The sequence below is a fragment of the Notolepis coatsorum genome (genome assembly GCF_963971535.1).
Source record: "Notolepis coatsorum genome assembly, chromosome: 1".
Taxonomy (NCBI): Eukaryota; Metazoa; Chordata; class Actinopteri; order Aulopiformes; family Paralepididae; genus Notolepis; species Notolepis coatsorum.
In genome coordinates this window covers 83,755,880-83,775,231 of record NC_140165.1, presented here as the reverse complement: position 1 = coordinate 83,775,231, position 19,352 = coordinate 83,755,880, and the positions used below count along the sequence as shown (strand labels likewise).

The window sequence follows — 19,352 nt, the reverse complement described above, 5'->3', positions numbered from 1 at the left end:
TTTGGGTCCCGTGAAAACACCAAATTTCTCTTTTGGGTCTCGAGCTGAAAAAGTTTGGGAACCCCTGATCTATATCTATCTATCTACTGGTGCAGCTTAAAGTGGAGATGAAGCAGTGAGCAATGTGATCCTAGTTTGTTTGTTGTGTACCTTGTGTAAGACAGGGTTCTATAATCAAATGTGAAATCTCTTATTTGTCTGAAAAATCAAATATAATATCCCTGTTTTCAACATGGGCGCCGCCATTTTGTTGCTGACGTCATGGCTGACGTCATGCCACTGGTTGGGTGTATACACTGCCTATAGTGAATGGGTCAGTCAGTAAATAAAATGTTGCCTACAAAACAACGGGACCGCGGTGGTTCTGTTTGTATTGCTCCTGGCTGTTCAAACTAATTTTACCATGTGAGAGAGAGGAAAGTTGGTTAATTTCCACAAACTACCAGTGAAAAAAACAGTGTTGTTGGCATGTTGGCTCGGGCTGGCTGCACTCAGGCGGCGCGACCAGCCTGTTGGACAGGGAAGGAGGATCTGCAGAGAACACTTCATTGCCTTGGATTATGTTGTTGGGGTGGGATGTTTGTCCAGAAGACCACTAATCAGCTGAAGCCGGACGCGGTTCCCTCGGTCTTCGACAAACAGACCGGCGTTAGCTCTCGGGAGCGATCGCTAGCTAGTTGGCACCAGCCGGCGACCGGCGTTAGCAACCGGAGCGTCGCGGAGCATTCAGCCTGCTGGCTACCTAGACCCACTTCAACCAGCGTCGCGGAGCATTCAGCCTGCTGGCTACACAGCTTGTCGGTGTGCTGGAGCCTCTGCAAGCTAACGGTAGCTGGCTACACAGCTTGTCGGTGTGCTGGAGCCTCTGCAAGCTAACGGTAGCTGGCTACACAGCTTGTCGGTGTGCTGGAGCCTCTGCAAGCTAACGGTAGCTGGCTACACAGCTTGTCGGTGTGCTGGAGCCTCTGCAAGCTAATGGTAGCTGGCTACACAGCTTGTCGGTGTGCTGGAGCCTCTGCAAGCTAACGGTAGCTGGCTCCAGGCTCCAGCACACCGACAAGCTGTGTAGCCAGCTACCGTTAGCTTGCAGAGGCTCCAGCACACCGACAAGCTGTGTAGCCAGCAGGCTGAATGCTCCGCGACGCTGGTTGAAGTGGGTCTAGGTAGCCAGCAGGCTGAATGCTCCGCGACGCTCCGGTTGCTAACGCCGGTCGCCGGCTGGTGCCAACTAGCTAGCGATCGCTCCCGAGAGCTAACGCCGGTCTGTCTGTCGAAGACCGAGGGAACCGCGTCCGGCTTCAGCTGATTAGTGGTCTTCTGGACAAACATCCCACCCCAACAACATAATCCGAGGCAATGAAGTGTTCTCTGCAGATCCTCCTTCCCTGTCCAACAGGCTGGTCGCGCCGCCTGAGTGCAGCCAGCCCGAGCCAACATGCCAACAACACTGTTTTTTTCACTGGTAGTTTGTGGAAATTAACCAACTTTCCTCTCTCTCACATGGTAAAATTAGTTTGAACAGCCAGGAGCAATACAAACAGAACCACCGCGGTCCCGTTGTTTTGTAGGCAACATTTTATTTACTGACTGACCCATTCACTATAGGCAGTGTACCAGCAGTGTATACAACCAGTGGCATGACGTCAGCAACAAAATGGCCGCGCCCATAATGCTAAATGCTTCAGAAATGCACACAACAAATCGTTTTTTCTTAGAAACTGCTTATTTTTATAACGTGATTTCTTCTGTGGCTTATCTAAATACTAATGTGATGCTATGAATATGTATTTATCGCACTGCTTCATCTCCACTTTAATGTGTCGTCTTCCTTTATTACGGTCTCTGGTTTTCACTTTTGTTTATTACACATCTCCTCCATCTAACCTCCTCAGCAAGACACAAGAAATTGCATGTGTGTGTGTATGTGTGAGTGTGTAGTGTGTACACTTACAGGTCGACGCAAGACTTGGCTCTTACACTCCCCTCTGCCTCCACCACCCTGTAGAGAGAGGGAGCTGTACACAACACTAGAGAGAGAGAGCGAGAGGAGACGTGTATTTGTATTATAGAACACCTACATTACTATACTACTCCAACTACTACTATACTACTAATGTTGTTGTACTAATGTGTTTTGTATATGTGTAATATGGACCTCGAGTCTGAAGTAAAGTCCTCATCATCATCATCATGATCAATATATACAACTACTGCTACTACTATACTAATCATAATAATACTATATAAACCTACTGCTACTATACTACTACTACTGCTACTACTAATACTATATACAACTACTGCTACTACTAATACTATATACATAGTAGTTTATACATATACAAGTATTCAGAGAGAGAGAGAGAGAGAGAGAGAGAGAGAGAGAGAGAGAGAGAGAGGAGAGAGAGAGAGAGAGAGAGAGAGAGAGAGAGAGAGAGAGAGAAGAGAGAGAGAGAGAGAGAGAGAGAGAGAGAGAGAGAGAGAGAGGAGAGATATTGACAGACAGACAGACAGAGGTAGATGGTAGATAGATAATACAGTACAGACAGGTATAGATATACAGACAGACAGACAGACAGACAGACAGACAGACAGACAGACAGACAGACAGACAGACAGACAGACAGACAGACAGACAGACAGACAGACAGACAGACAGACAGACAGACAGACAGACAGACAGACAGACAGACAGACAGACAGACAGACAGACAGACAGACAGACAGACAGACAGACAGACAGACAGACAGACAGACAGACAGACAGACAGACAGACAGACAGACAGACAGACAGACAGACAGACAGACAGACAGACAGACAGACAGACAGACAGACAGACAGACAGACAGACAGACAGACAGACAGACAGACAGACAGACAGACAGACAGACAGACAGACAGATAGATAGATAGATAGATAGATAGATAGATAGATAGATAGATAGATAGATAGATAGATAGATAGATAGATAGATAGATAGATAGATAGATAGATAGATAGATAGATAGATAGATAGATAGATAGATAGATAGATAGATAGATAGATAGATAGATTTTATTTTATTAGGGATCCGCATTAGCTGGTGCCATAGCAACCAGCTAGTCTTCCTGGGGTCCACACACAAAAATAAAATACAAAAACAATTATTATTGCAAAAACAAAATTATTAAAAGTCAGTACACACAATGCATAATGAAACTACTGTAACAATTAAGATAGCTACAATTACATTAGTGTAAAACAAAAACAAAAAATTACTTTACAGTGTTAAAAACAATTTAAGATTATTTTAAAAAGTGAATCTACTGTTTAATGCAGCAGAGGTTTTGAGGCAGGTTATTCCAAAGAGTTAATGCTCTAAAAATAAAATATCTCCTTAAAGCGTTGGTTTTAGGACCTGGCAATTCAAGCTGCCCACTACTGGAACCTCTAGCGTAATGCTTGTGCACAGTATTCCTAAAAACAATCTGATTATGTATAAAAACAGGAGTTTTACCAACTTGAACAGCACAAGTATATTAAAAGACAATCTATCTAAAAGACAATCTATCTAATCGATAGATAGATAGATAGATAGATAGATAGATAGATAGATAGATAGATAGATAGATAGATAGATAGATAGATAGATAGATAGATAGATAGATAGATAGATAGATAGATAGACTGACTTACTCTTAAAGCTCAGAGGGAAGGTGTAGGGGTTGTATAGAGTCAGAACTCTCCTGTGGGAACTCCTCTCATTAGAATAGAACACCAGCTGACTGGGGAAGAGGAAAACTGGTAGTGGAGACGCCACTTCTCCTCTCTCCTCTCCTGCTCTGATATCTCCCCTCTCCCCCCGTCTCTCCTCTCCTCTCTGCTCCTTCTCTCCTCCTCTCATCTCTCCCCTCTCCTCTCGTCTCCTCAACCCTCCTCCACCTCCCCCTCCTGCTCGTTCATGGCTCTCCTGGCTTCTCATTGGTCCCCCTCACATGTAATCCTGCCCACAGCCATGCTCTGAGGCTCTGAGGCTCCGAGTGGCTGGCTGGCAGTCTGATGTCACACTGTCGCCATCTGGTGGAGAGAAGACGACAGGACGGGACATTAAAGGAAGAAATGTGTGCAGATTCAGAACATAGTACTCCTGCAACGTTTCCCATTATGTGAAGGTCCACCACAATATCTGACAGGCCCACCACAATGTCTGACAGACTCACCACGATATCTGACAGGCCCACCACGATATCTGACAGGCCCACCACAATGTCTGACAGACTCACCACGATATCTGACAGGCCCACCACGATATCTGACAGGCCCACCACAATGTCTGACAGGCCCACCACAATGTCTGACAGACTCACCACGATATCTGACAGGCCCACCACAATGTCTGACAGACTCACCACGATATCTGACAGGCCCACCACAATGTCTGACAGACTCACCACGATATCTGACAGGCCCACCACAATGTCTGACAGACTCACCACGATATCTGACAGGCCCACCACAATGTCTGACAGACTCACCACGATATCTGACAGGCCCACCACAATGTCTGACAGGCCCACCACGATATCTGAAAGGCCAACCACGATATCTGACAGGCCCACCACAATAATGTGACAGGCCCACCACAATATCTGACAGGCCCACCAGTGCCACCACGATATCTGACAGGCCCACCACAATATCTGACAGGCCCACCACAATATCTGACAGGCCCACCACGATATCTGACAGGCCCACCACGATATCTGACAGGCCCACCACGATATCTGACAGGCCCACCACAATAATGTGACAGGCCCACCACAATATCTGACAGGCCCACCACGATATCTGACAGGCCCACCACAATATCTGACAGGCCCACCACAATATCTGACAGGCCCACCACAATAATGTGACAGGCCCACCACGATATCTGACAGGCCCACCACGATATCTGATAGGCCCACCACGATATCTGACAGGCCCACCACAATATCTGACAGGCCCACCACAATGTGACAGGCCCACCACAATATCTGACAGGCCCACCACAATGTGACAGGCCCACCACAATAATGTGACAGGCCCACCACGATATCTGACAGGCCCACCACGATATCTGATAGGCCCACCACGATATCTGACAGGCCCACCACAATATCTGACAGGCCCACCACAATATCTGACAGGCCCACCACAATGTGACAGGCCCACCACAATAATGTGACAGGCCCACCACGATATCTGACAGGCCCACCACAATATCTGACAGGCCCACCACAATACCTGACAGGCCCACCACAATAATGTGACAGGCCCACCACGATATCTGACAGGCCCACCACGATATCTGACAGGCCCACCACAATATCTGACAGGCCCACCACGATATCTGACAGGCCCACCACAATATCTGACAGGCCCACCACAATATCTGACAGGCCCACCACAATGTGACAGGCCCACCACAATAATGTGACAGGCCCACCACGATATCTGACAGGCCCACCACGATATCTGACAGGCCCACCACAATATCTGACAGGCCCACCACAATATCTGACAGGCCCACCACAATGTGACAGGCCCACCACAATAATGTGACAGGCCCACCACGATATCTGACAGGCCCACCACGATAATGTGACAGGCCCACCACGATATCTGACAGGCCCACCACAATAATGTGGCAGGCCCACCACAATATCTGACAGGCCCACCACAATATCTGACAGGCCCACCACAATAATGTGACAGGCCCACCACGATATCTGACAGGCCCACCACAATATCTGACAGGCCCAACACAATAATGTGACAGGCCCACCACGATATCTGACAGGCCCACCACAATAATGTGACAGGCCCACCACAATATCTGACAGGCCCACCACAATAATGTGACAGGCCCACAATATCTGACAGGCCCACCACAATATATTCAGGCCCAGCACAAATATCTGACAAGTCAGCCCCATAAACAGCACTTCAGTACAGCTAGTACAATGTACTATATTGTACTAGTTATCTATTGGTAATCTTATCAGTACAGCTAGTACACTTGCTATAATGTACTTTGAATCTCTGCCTCTCCATTCAAACAGTAGACAGATAGCTTGGTAGACACTGAATGTTCAATGAGTGTCCGATGTATTATGTAATATATGGATACGAATGCAAGAAAATGTCCAACCACAACGACACATTAGCAGCAGCAACATAGTTTGCCTCCCAGTACTGGGCACTTTAGAGATATACGTTTGTTTACATTCACAGAGCCTGCAGTAACTGAATGAATGAATGAATGAATGAATGAATGAATGAATGAATGAAAACTTTATTTAACAGATTGCAGAATGGGTACAATACAGTACGGCTCAATACACACAATTGTTAAGGGGATGCAGACCAGAGAAAGACGTTTGTCTTGTTTACATCAGGGTCCCCCATTTTCAATTCATAGTGACATTTATGACATTACACGACAACATACATGACATCATGACATTTATGGCATAGGGACATACATGACATACAGGTATATAGTAGTTACATTTGTGACATATACGATATGCAAATATACAGTAGTACTGTTACCCATAGATACTAACAGAGATTATAACTCTGTCCTGTTCGCTTATCGTTATCAAATAGGTTGACAGATTGACAAGACTGCTTAGAGAGCAAATGGTTGTGGGTTCTGCTTCTGGTACAATGCCCTGAGCAAGGGCACCCAGCGCCCATACAGTGATGTGACCAAGCCTGCTCCAAGGACCGAGACTGGAGACTACTAGTAGCTACTACTAGCTAAAATAAACACTTAAGATAATGGGAAGCTACTAGTACCACTAGCTACATAATCTGTGATTATAATTGTAAAAAGCCTACATACAGCTACAGGTTAACTAGCGTTCAAATCATCTGTGATTATAATTGTAAAAAGCCTACATACAGCTACAGGTTAACTAGCGTTCAAAACACCAGTAGACTTGACTAGTGCTTCATGTCTAACTGTAAAGCTAGCATTAATAAGGAAACGTAGATTAGCTAGCTAGCAACAGTTCCTCAACTGAGCTCGTGAGGCTACAGCTGGAAAACACAAGACACTTATTCAAGACGTTAAAAAGCTTCACAATTCACTCGAACGAAAAGTAGTAAAGCATCATTTTCTTCTGAACCAGAATAACATCTTTAGGACACAAACTCACCACCTACTGGGTCGCTGCCTCAGCTAGTGTGGGTCCCGCCCCCCCACCCCCCTTGAGACGTAAACCAATGAGGAGAGAGAGGGAGAGAATCACGTTATTTCATTTGACGTTTTCCCGATCAATCATTTCTCTCTGTGTCTTTTTCCGTGTTTACGTTCTGCGCGGTGACTGACAGCTGCAACGCCCGCCTCTTCTTCTCCTCGATACCACCAGCTGACTGGGGAAGAGAACAACTGGTAGTGGAGACGCCACTCTCTCCTCTCCCCTCTCCCCTCTCCCCTCTCCCCTCTCCCCTCTCCCCTCTCCCCTCTCCCCTCTCCCCTCTCCCCTCTCTCCTCTCTCCTCTCTCCTCTCCCCTCTCCTCTCCCCTCTCCCCTCTCTCCTCTCCCCTCTCTCCTCTCTCCTCTCCCCTCTCCCCTCTCTTCTCTCCCCTCTCTCCTCTCCCCTCTCCCCTCTCTCCTCTCCCCTCTCCCCTCTCCCCTCTCCCCTCTCCCCTCTCTCCTCTCTCCTCTCCCCTCTCCCCTCTTCCCTATCTCCTCTCTCCTCTCCCCTCTCCCCTCTCTCATCTCTCCTCTCCCCTCTCTCCCCTCTCCTCTCCCCTATCTCCTCTCCCCTCTCTCCTCTCTCCTCTCCCCTCTCCGCTCTCTCCTCTCCCCTATCTCCTCTCTCCTCTCCCCTCTCCCCTCTCTCCTCTCTCCTCTCTCCTCTCCTACTCTCATCTCTCCCCTCGTTTCTCCTCTCCTCCTAACCTCGTTCCCAGTTTTATCTCCTCTCCTATACTTCTCTCCCCTTCTCTTATTGGCTGTATAATGCAAATAATTTACAGACAAACTCAAACGTTTTTTTCAATACAGGAGAGCAAATATGATTTGAGAGATGTTTGTAAGTTTACTGTACACAAAGTCAATAAAGGGATTAAAGGGATATGTATTTTGTTACATACCTGTAGATACTATATCTATATCTGTACATATATCCCTTACCTACTCTTACTAGTTACGCTGATGGCCAGTATGACTAGTGTCTTTATACCTATATCACTGTACATAATAATACTACAACTCTGTACATACATCTGATTAGCACTATTAATCAGTAGTACTTATTTATATATTTTATATCCAGTTTAATCACCTGTACATTGTATATTTCTATTGCACTTTACTGTTATATAATGCTGTATAACGACAATACATTTGAATCTAATCTAAAAAGGAGATGTATTTATATTGTTGGGGTTAATTTATGGAACATTGCTGATATAAATTTAAGAATGAGTCATTTTGATTATTATTTTAGTTTTGGAGGGTAGCTTATTTGATAAGAGTATAGGACAGGCATATACGAATTATGCTTCAGCCTGTACATTTTCAGTCACTGCCAAACAAAGACTGTTGACCTTATTTACAGTCTGGAATGATTGTATTGTGTGATGACTGAATAAAACTACTACTACTACTACTAAACTATTATTAGTATTACTACTACTACTACTACTACTACTACTACTACTACTACTACTACTACTACTACTACTACTACTACTAAACTATTATTATTATTACTACTACTGCTACTACTACTACTACTACTATACTACGACTACTACTTATACTGCTACTGCTGCTACTACTACTACTACTGCTACTGCTGCTACTACTATTACTGTACTACTACTACTACTTATACTGCTACTACTACTACTACTTATACTGCTGCTACTACTATTACTGCTGCTAATGTAGCCGGTACAACGCTGTACCTGCCAAACACTTCGACCATGCCTTGAGTGGGAGTCGAACCCCGGGCGTCCGCACTGCGGGCGACATCACAAACCGCTGCGCCAAGAAAGGAATTCCTCTCTAAGCGCTCAGTTTGGATGCCTCTGGGGAGTGAGTTTTACTTCTATGTACCGTAGTCACACTATCGCGGTACATATCCGTTACATTCACCCCCCCTAAACTCACACCACTCAGGCATCCGGGTCAAACGGCACCACTGTAGCCGGTACACTAAGCTAATGTTGAATTGATGGCTAGATGTCCGACAGAAAGGTAAGTGGAGTTTATTACTATGGTTTGTTGGATATGAGTGAATTTTCTGATGAAAAGATGCATTACCTTCATCCATATTTCATCACAATTACAACACAACTCGTGTCTTGTACATCAAAACATTTACTACACTACAAAAATAAATATGCCTGTAGCAGAACAAATACAATAAACACATACAATACAATCGAACAGAGCGACTCAGAAGGAGCTTCTATCCCCAGGCCATCAGGATGCTCAACGACAATAACACTATGTAACACTCACTTTAAATAAACAACTCACTGTAGCACCCACTTTACCCACTTTAACACACTTTATATTTATTGGTAAAGAGATTTGCATCATACCTCATTGCACCTTACCCTAAGTTGTACCTCATCCCATTTCTGCACTCATTCGTTGAAAGTGTAAGTGTTCGTTTGTATTACCGTGCATTCCCTTTGTATCATTATGTGACTGTGTGTGAGTGTTTTATAATAGATATGGTGAAGCTAAGTGGTAACTATAAATGGTTGTCTTGTAGTGTGCAACAGCCAGCATTTAATATAAGAAGGTTCATGAACTGTTGCTTGTTATGCTTTGATATTCATTGTTTAATCTCCATGTCATAACAGGTGGTGGTCAACAGGTGGTCACTGTTTTAGCCTACCTGATTATAGGGGCTCAGTTGGTTAGGGTTCAGTTGATATGGAATTCAGTCTGTCTCTCTTTCTAGTGCCTAAATTGTGATAGGAATCAAACATTCTAGAACATTTGTGATGTCACAGTATGTCATAAGTAACCAAACATTCTAGAACATTTGTGTATCTATATATATTCAAGGGAGAACAATGGGAAGAGTAGAACTCAGAGAGAAGATAAAGAAAGGAGTTGAGGCTGAGTGGCAGGCTGAGTGGGAAAGGGGGACCAAGGGAAGGCACTATTTCTCTCTGCAGCCTCGGGTCAAAATCAAGGTGGATGGATATGGGTCTAGGAGTGATAGGGTGAAGATGTGTAGATTGAGACTGGGACACTGTGGGTTGAACAGTACCTTGTGCATTGTGGGAAAACATCCAGATGGGCGGTGTGAATGTGGAGAGACTGAAACTGTCTGGCATGTTTTCCTAGAATGTGAAAGGTATAGGAAAGAGAGGGAAATCTTTTATAAACGTCTGGTAGAGTTGGGAGTCTCTTCCTTCTCTCTTAAATCTTTCTTTGGCATGGATAATGAGAACCACCAGCTGATCACAGAGGCAGTGCTGACATTTCTGCACGCTTCAGAGTTGTACCAGAGGATATAGCGTTATTGTATTTATTAGTATTGGACAGGCAAGAGGAGCAGAGAAGAAGGAGATAGAGTCGATAGTAATGTGTTTTGAAGATGAGAAGAAGAAGAGGGTAAACAATCAAAAGTTGGTTTACCAGAGGCCTAACTATGGCACACCACTAGCGTAGTATAAGAACTGAGGAGGGCAGTAATACGCCTGCGGGAAATTCAAAAGAAGAAAGAAGAAGAAGAAGAAGAAGAAGAAGAAGAAGAAGAAGAAGAAGAAGAAGAAGAAGAAGAAGAAGAAGAAGAAGAAGAAGAAGAAGAAGAAGAAGAAGAAGAAGAGCTCATCAAAAGAACTGCGGAGGGCAGTAATACGCTGCGTCTACACTGCCGGAAATTCTAAAGAAGAAGAAGAAGAAGAAGGGAAGTGAGGAGCATTGGCAAAGTGAAGGTTAGTGAGAGTAGGGGAGAAAAGGAATGGTGGTTGCAAGGGGGTAATTACTGGGATTCCAATCAACGTTAGTATAGAGCAGCTGGTAGGGGATTTGAAGAGTAACAGGCGTAATGAGAACGTTAGGAGTGCAGAAAGGATGAAGAGGGGAGCAGATAGGATAGAGTCGGAGACGGTAGTTATTCAGTTTGAGGGTGAGGTTGTTCCTAAAGAGGTGTTTGTAGGGTATAATATGGCGATCAGGGTTAGGGAGTTTGTTCAGAATCCGCTGAGATGCTATAGGTGCCAGGAGTTTGGCCATATAGCCATTGCGTGTAGGAGGAAGCTGAGGTGTGCGAGGTGTGGCGGGGAACATGATTATGGGAAGTGTGGAGAGGGAGTGGGGCCGAAGTGTTGTGTGGTGGGGGGCATAGTGTAGCGTTTAGGGGTTGTGAGGTGATGAAAAGGGGGGTAGTGGTTCAGAGAGTGAGAAGGGAAGGAAAGATGTCGTATGCAGAGGCAGCTAGGGTGGTAGGTCAGGGAGATCAAGGTAAGGGACAGGGGGTTGGGGAAGGGCATTTGGCGGAGAGGGTGGTGCAGGAGGTTAAAAAGAGGATGTGGGAGTTGACATTTAATATTGCCTTTGTGGCAGGAGTGGTCAATGTGACAGCTCTGGTTAAGAGTAAGACGGAAAGGATCAGTTGGTAGTTAAAGTGGCAATTCAACACTTGGGTATGGAGGGTCTGAGGTGGGAGGAAGTGATTATTAGTGAGTTAGATAAGGGGATTGTAAGTAACCAAGAAGGCCAGAGTCAGAACTCAGGAGGCAGTGAGTGCATCACAGAGGGGGGCCTAGTCGGGAAGTAGCAGCATTAGCTGCACTTCATGATGGTGCTTTGTTGTGGTTAGGTTTTAGGTTTAGATTTATTAGGTTTGTTTATCCTGGGTTTATGTTTATTTTTATTGTTAGTGTTTTTTTTTATTTGCCGGGTCTTGCTTTATCTGGCCCAGTCGCTGGGTTGTACAGGAGGTGGCGGTATGCGCCTTTCTGTGGTTGCGACCCGACAATAAGTCCAAGGAAGAAGAAGAAGAAGAAGATTGAACAGTTAGGCAGCAATACGCCGAAAGGTGTCTAGACTGCCGGAAATTCACAAGAAGAAGAAGAAGAAGAAGAGGTCAGTGTGCATCTTGAAACAGTGCTGAGCAGTACTGAACAGATAGATTAAACAACATAGATTGAAGCCTGCATTTCAAGACCCGGGTGCCTTGCCTACCGTTTTGCTGTGGAAAGAGCCGGCAAGTTGATTTATGGCTTTTAGGTGTGGAGGAATTTTGTCATGTGTCGAGTTGGCAGTGATTTTGGAGACTGGGAAAATACAGTTTTCTTACCTTGTAGTAGTGACGTGAATATTTAGGAAAATAGCTTTAGGATCACTTCTGTAAAGAAAGACTTCGCTGTGGAAGGGAAATAAACCATTTGGATATCTTTGTTTTACACTGGAGCGGCTGTGGACATTATTTGTCTTTATCAATGAACGTACTACTCACAAGTAAGCAACTTTAACCAGTAGAGTGGAACGTCGGCCCTCATACCATATTTGTAATAAAGACAATCTACTTTTATACTGCAATATTTAATAAAGATTATATATTTTAAATAATAACTTTTGTCCGTCTATTATATACCCCTAAGCCTCATGGTTACATTCACATAATGTACCAGGTTGCGTGTAGCTTTATGCCAAGCAAGCAGTGGAAAAATTTACCGTAGTGGCATGCAGTAATGCGCCTTTCATTTTCCGCCGCCCAGCGCCCAGGTCGCGCGGAAATAGGCTGTCTATTGCCATTCTCTTTGACAAACTCTAACCTTAACCAGCTCCTTAACAACGCCTAAACTTAACCGTTCTAACCTTAACCAACTCCGAAACAATGCCTAACCTTAACCATAGAAATTATATTGCCATTCTCTTTGACAAACTCTAACCTTAACCAGCTCCTTAACAGCGCCTAAACTTAACCGTTCTAACCTTAACCAACTCCGAAACAATGCCTAACCTTAATCGGCGAAAGAATACACGTTAAAAAAAAATCACGTTAAAAAATATTTTCGATGGGATTCGAACTCGCCAGCAAACAAGCCATAGGATCCACAGCCATGTGTCCTTGCCAATTGAGCTATTTGCTAGATACTGAATAAGGGGCGGTGACTTCTATATATTGAGCTCCGCTCGTGTCGCATGCGCGGGCACCTCGCGCGAGCACGCCGGCGCACGCACGCACCTGAGCGAGCACGCCGCCGCCGGTGCACGCACGGTAGCATTTGTCTGAAAAGAAGGGCGCTTTACCGCACTAGCGTGCGGTGACGAATGCGGAAGCATTTTTGCACTGCTTGCTTGGCATTAACGCAGGCTACCAGCGTGCACAAAGTAAGATGGCGACCTCCTCTGGTTAGACGAAGTACTACAATCTAAATTGATTGATTGATTGAAAACTTTATTAACAGATTGCAGAATGGGTACAGTACAGTACAGCTCAATACATACAATTGTTAAGGGGATGCAGACCAGAAAAAGACTTGAGGGGGTTGGGTTAGGACATTTACAGGGGCCAGTTTCGAATTGCAGTCTCCCGTAGGTGTTCTTTGAGAGTGGTTTTGAAAGTGGGTAGTGATTCACATTCCTTTACAGCTTTGGGTAGGGCGTTCCACATTGATGTGGCATAATTGCGAAATGTGTTTAGTCCCTTGTTTGAGCCGAATCTGGGTTTAACATGATTTGTGGAGCTCCCTCTGGTGTTGTGATCGTGGTATTCACTGACCTTTAGGAAGTATTTTGACATGTACATGGGTACCTTGGTCGTGTAGTGTATCTTGTAGACCAGGCCCATTGCAAGTTGCTATACTCTGTCGTCTACTCTAAGCCATCCTAGGTTGTCAAAGTGGGCAGGGGTGAGGTGGGTTCTAGGAGTAAGCTTCTGACCAGTTTGTTTTGAGATGTTTGTAATTTTGTTTTTAGCGCCTTTGAGGTGCTTTGGTACCATGAGGTGCAAGCATATAGTCGTAGTACCCTTGAATGAGTGCTCCTGCCAGTCTTCAGGGTATTCAACCAACGAACGCGATTCTTGTACCGGATCTCCTCTCTGGTAAACAAGAATACCCTGAAGACTCTAGCAGGAGCACTCATTCAAGGGTACTACGACTATGCTTGCACCTCATGGTACCAAAGCACCTCAAAGGCACTAAAAAACAAATTACAAACATCTCAAAACAAGCTAGTCAGACTACTACTTGACCTGACTCCTAGAACCCACCTCACCCCTGCCCACTTTGACAACCTAGGATGGCTTAGAGTAGACGACAGAGTACAGCAACTTGCAATGGGCCTGGTCTACAAGATACACTACGCGACCAAGGTACCCATGTACATGTCAAAATACTTCCCAAAGGTCAGTGAATACCACGATCACAACACCAGAGGGAGCTCCACAAATCATGTAAAACCCAGATTCGGCTCAAACAAGGGACTAAACACGTTTCGCAATTATGCCACATCAATGTGGAACGCCCTGCCTAAAGCTGTAAAGGAATGTGAATCACTACCCACCTTAAAAAACACTCTCAAAAAACACCTACGTGAGACTGCAATTCGAAACTGGCCCCTACAAATGTCCTAACCTAGTTGTACAGTAAATGACCAAGTAAGGCTTTGTCAACATTCCAATGTACAGTGTAAAATGTGTGTGTGTCCCCTACCCAACCCCCCCCCCCCCCCCCCCCCCCACCTCCAATATACAGCCCTCACCCAACCCACCCAACCCACCAACCTCCTCCAATGTACAGTTTCTACGCCAAATGTATATACACTCCTTTTCTGGACACTTTTGTATCACAAACAGTACTGTATTTGCAAATCTGATAAGTCATAAATGTATAGATGTAGCAGTACTGTCTATCTGTATGTCATGTATGCCATATATGTTATGATGAATTGAAAATGGGGGACCCTGGTGGAAACAAGACGAAAGTCTTTCTCTGGTCTGCATCCCCTTAACAATTGTATGTATTGAGATGTACTGTACTGTACCCATTCTGCAATCTGTTAATAAACTTTTCAATCAATCAATCAATCAATTCTTGTTTACCAGAGGGGAGATCCAGTACAAGAATCGATCAAATCATTTAAAATGACTGGTGCGCGCAGGACCACATTAATTTAGCACAGATTTCCTCCCAACATAAGATTATTTATAGAGATGCTATTATATTAACGTTATTCTTCACAACAACAAACAGGAAGCATCACAATAGCCAACACAACACTTCCTCCAGTAAATTACATTTGCAAGATACAATAGCCAATCCAAACCCGAGCTGGTGTTGTCGTCATCTCAATCGAACGTTATAGCATTATGTTATGTTAATTAGCTAGTGCATTATTTAAACTATTACAACTTTTTTTGCCGTGCCGTTGTTCATTCCTAATGTCTAGTGACTAGTCTACACACATTCAGCACAATATCTTACTCTTCTGTTCATGGTTTTTCCCTTCTCTCACTAGAAATTACTTTTTTTATTTGTTTTAATAGAATTTTATGCAAACCCTGACTGAACGTCACAACGTGAGATAGACCTATATATACCCTGCGGTTTCGCGTCTTTATTTGTCTGGCTGAGTATGGACATTGTTGATGCCCTGTTGCCTCTGCTTTCCCGTTACAACAGATTTTCCTTGTATTTTACCACCACCACCACCACCCACCCCCCCCCCCCCCCCCCCCACACAGTTGCCCACCTCAACAACACCTATTGCACGCTTGTTGCAACCATCCTTGTTGTCCTTGCGGATCTCTCATTGAACTGTTGTTCTCTCATTGAATTGCCCAGGCCACCCTGGTGCACACAAATCTGTATTACCAAAGTTCAAAAGGGCTTGATAAAGTCAACAAACATCCCAATTATATAATGTTACACAATTTACCCTGTAATCCAGAAATATATCTAATACATAAGACGCTGAGGCGGTGATAAATGAATGACAGGTGAGGTTTTATTTGCTCTCTGGTGTCTGCTTGATGTTGTTATCTTGAGTGTGTCTCTTGCATGTTCTGTCCTTGTTTTTCCCAACCACCTGGTTGATGCAGAAACTGCTCTCCTCAGCCACCTCTGTAAGACGAATATCACATTCTGTGATGCTGGTGTTGTAAGACATCCCCTCCTCCAAGACTTTACCACCACCCTACACACACACACGCACGCACACACACACACACACACACGCACACACACACACACACACACACACACACACACACACACACACACACACACACAGAGGCACAAGTGTCAAATGGGTTTCGGGCAATCTTGATAACCCTGAACAAGCAATAAGAGACAACATCCACACACTCAACTTTCCATTATTTCATGCAGGGCTTATATTAAAAACATTTCACAACCGTCACAAACTACAGTTTTACTTGTCCTAAACTGAAAAGGAACCATCCCAAATCCCCCCAAAACGTGACTATATAATCCAGCCTTTACCTACTATTCTATTTAAGTTTTTTGTGTTATTTTGGTTATTTATTTTTTTCTTTTTCATATTTTTTTGTTGATTGTTTATATAGCCTATATATAAAAAACAAAACTGCATTGTATTCTCTCACGAGCATATTTTACAGAACTATTTTTGGAATAAAAAAGAAATGCAGCCTTTACCGTCCCGGGAACTGGATCACACCAGGCACAGTTTTTATTGTCCCATGGAGACACCCTTCATTTCAAGCCCTGATTGCATGTTTACAACACACATCTATGAACATTTTGAAATCCTTCACAATACTAGCCAGGTCCTGGATATACATATTATCGATAGCATTATATACATCCATATTCTTATGTCCTACATTCTTATATTATTCGATATTACTCTCATAAAATATTCTATATTTTTATATTCATAAAATACTAAATAGTGTGAATATACACATATGAATACACATATACAATCATTGGCACATACTGACTGGTTCCATCAAATCCATCTGCACATTACAATCCATATGATTATATTTGACAGCTCTTCATTTCTTTTGTTTACTTTTTTGCTCTTACTTTATCTATTGTATAGTAGCACTTGGAGTTGGCAACAAACACTTCACTGCACATTGTACTTGTACTATGACGGGAGTATGTGACAAAATTCCTTGATTGATTAATTGATTGATTGTCCTACCGCACTTGCTTTTCTTGGAATGTGATGGCAATGAGACATTCCTATTTCCCTTATCTTATACAGTGTACATTACACAGGCTTGAGAGCAATTTATTATACTGGCATATGTAAGTACTGTAGAACAAGTATAACACTATGTACTGTACATGGATGCTCTATATACTCACAATGCCCAGCCTGTTGCATGAGAGATTGATGCTTCTGAGTGTGTTGTTCTCGACCAGGACTTGAGATATGATGGTGGCACTGGGCTCAGTCAGCAGGTTGCCTCCTAGATGCAGGTCTAGTAGGGTGTTGTTCTTCAGCAAGGCCTGGCCAATGGCTTGACCCCCCTCATCTCCTAAACGGTTCAGACGCAGGTTGAGGGAAAGCAGGGTGGAGTTCTTGGATAGGGCGTAAGCTATGGCCTGGGCCCCTGGGCCACTAACGTTGTTGTCATTGATGGTCAAGGTTTCCAGTTTACTCCTGCTGAGCAGCTTGCCAATGGCCCTGGCGCCCCTGTTCCCGATCACGTTGTAAGAGAGGTCAAGCGCTGTCAGAGAGGGGTGGTCCAGAAGGTATTTCACCAGCAGCCGGCATTTTTCATCCTCCACGTTGCTTTGATGGAGCCTCAGAACCTATAGAAATAGCACAGTATGAGTTGATACAGTCCACACTAAGGAGTATCAGGGGCTAGTAATACTGGCTACATAGCATACAAAAGAAAGTAAGCAATTAATAAGAATAATATAAACTATAATATCCTCTTACAGAGAACATAATAATGTTACTATTAATTTATAATGCACAACAATAACCAGCAGTATTTTCGCTGGAGGAACTATTTTCTTCTGATTTAAACCTGACTTGGGTTACGTTAACATTATCACAAACACTGCATTTGAAGTAGCAATCAATGATTCACCCTCAAAGTCTTGCAGGACTTCAGGGCCTTGGCCAGAGACTCACAGTCTCGGAGGGTGAACTCAAACATATTCCAATCAAAGTTCATGCCACAACTGTTGACCCTGTACACCAAATGCAGCTCCTCCAGTCCGGTCAGCTTGTTCAACAGAATGCCAAAATCAAAGTGGTCCATGGATGGTCCATCAGGACCACTGTCAATGGTCAGATCTGAGCCATCTTCCTCTTCTGCCTTCTGGGCCTCTTTGACAGGGGGCAGCAGCTGGGAGATATCCAGCCTCTTAATGTAGTTCTTGCAAAGAGGGACCATGTCGAGTACAATCTTTGGGTCTGTCACATCTGGGATAAAGTGCTCAATGATATTCTGCAGGTGTTTCTCGAAGAACATTCTTTTCCAGCTGTGGCCGTAATGGGAGACGTCACACAGGTCCCATCGCTGCCTGCAGCACCGCTCCCAGTAGCCATCGTCACTGATCAAGTTGGCCGTCACATGCAGGGGCAGAGAAGAGGACAGCCTCTCCAGAACATGCTCCTTATCACCGGGGGGAAGTTCCTCAAATATGGGCTTGTCTGTAAGAATAAATATCATTTTTTATTTATTCGTACATGGAATTGTTACAGTCCAACAGTGTCTTCAGTACATATAGTTCACTTAATATGACCCACTAAATTCCATGACCGAAAGGAACAGGAAGAAGAAAACTCTTATTGTACCTGCGCCCCTACACACATACAGTACACTGATAGACTGTTCATAGTGCAGTGTTTACCAAACCAAACAAAATGTACAACTTATTTTGCAGAATTGAAAACATCAACACAATTAAATTAACATAAATAAATACATTTTGTGTATCTATCAGTTAAATTGCATATTTACTGAGGTTCATTCATACACACACAAACACATTTATCTATATTTATAGTACACTGTTCTATTATATAATGTATTATTCTATATTATACTTCTATATACTATACTATATAATTGTATTATTTTTATTTTATTATACTATAACTAAATTATTTATTTATTTAAATATAAATATAAAAGAAGTATGCAAACAAGATACACTGTGTGAAATCTAATCAAATGCATCTCATGTTTATGAAAATAAAAACATGGCGCATACCCGCAAAGTTATTCGCAATGTGTTGCAGGCAGAGGTTTGATAATGTAGGTATCACCGCAAGGGACCACTCTGGATCTTCTGCAATGATCCTTCGTATCCTTCTTCCATTTCCAGCGAGGTTGATTTTCGCCACTGGGGGGGGATTCAACGTGGACAT

General features: G+C 43.9%; 2 protein-coding genes across 2 annotated transcripts in view; both read right to left on the bottom strand.

Annotated features, from left to right (window-relative positions):
* The window catches only part of LOC311240761 (motile sperm domain-containing protein 1-like), a 19,329-nt gene extending 12,099 nt beyond the window's left edge, over positions 1-7,230 (bottom strand). The window contains exons 1-3 of the mRNA XM_084329340.1: positions 7,192-7,230; positions 3,680-4,060; positions 1,952-2,027 (exon numbers count right to left, since the gene is read on the bottom strand). Coding sequence (XP_084185466.1) covers positions 1,952-2,027; positions 3,680-3,965 — 362 coding nt within the window. The 5' untranslated portion in view covers positions 3,966-4,060; positions 7,192-7,230. The remainder of the gene's footprint in view (positions 1-1,951; positions 2,028-3,679; positions 4,061-7,191) is intronic.
* LOC311240533 (dynein regulatory complex subunit 5-like) lies at positions 4,046-19,352 on the bottom strand (the record flags this gene model as incomplete). Its single annotated transcript, XM_084329112.1, has 6 exons — positions 4,046-4,060; positions 4,204-4,589; positions 16,025-16,160; positions 17,327-17,776; positions 18,064-18,632; positions 19,196-19,352. 6 exons carry the CDS (start codon positions 19,350-19,352, stop codon positions 4,046-4,048), a joined length of 1,713 nt encoding a protein of 570 aa, XP_084185238.1.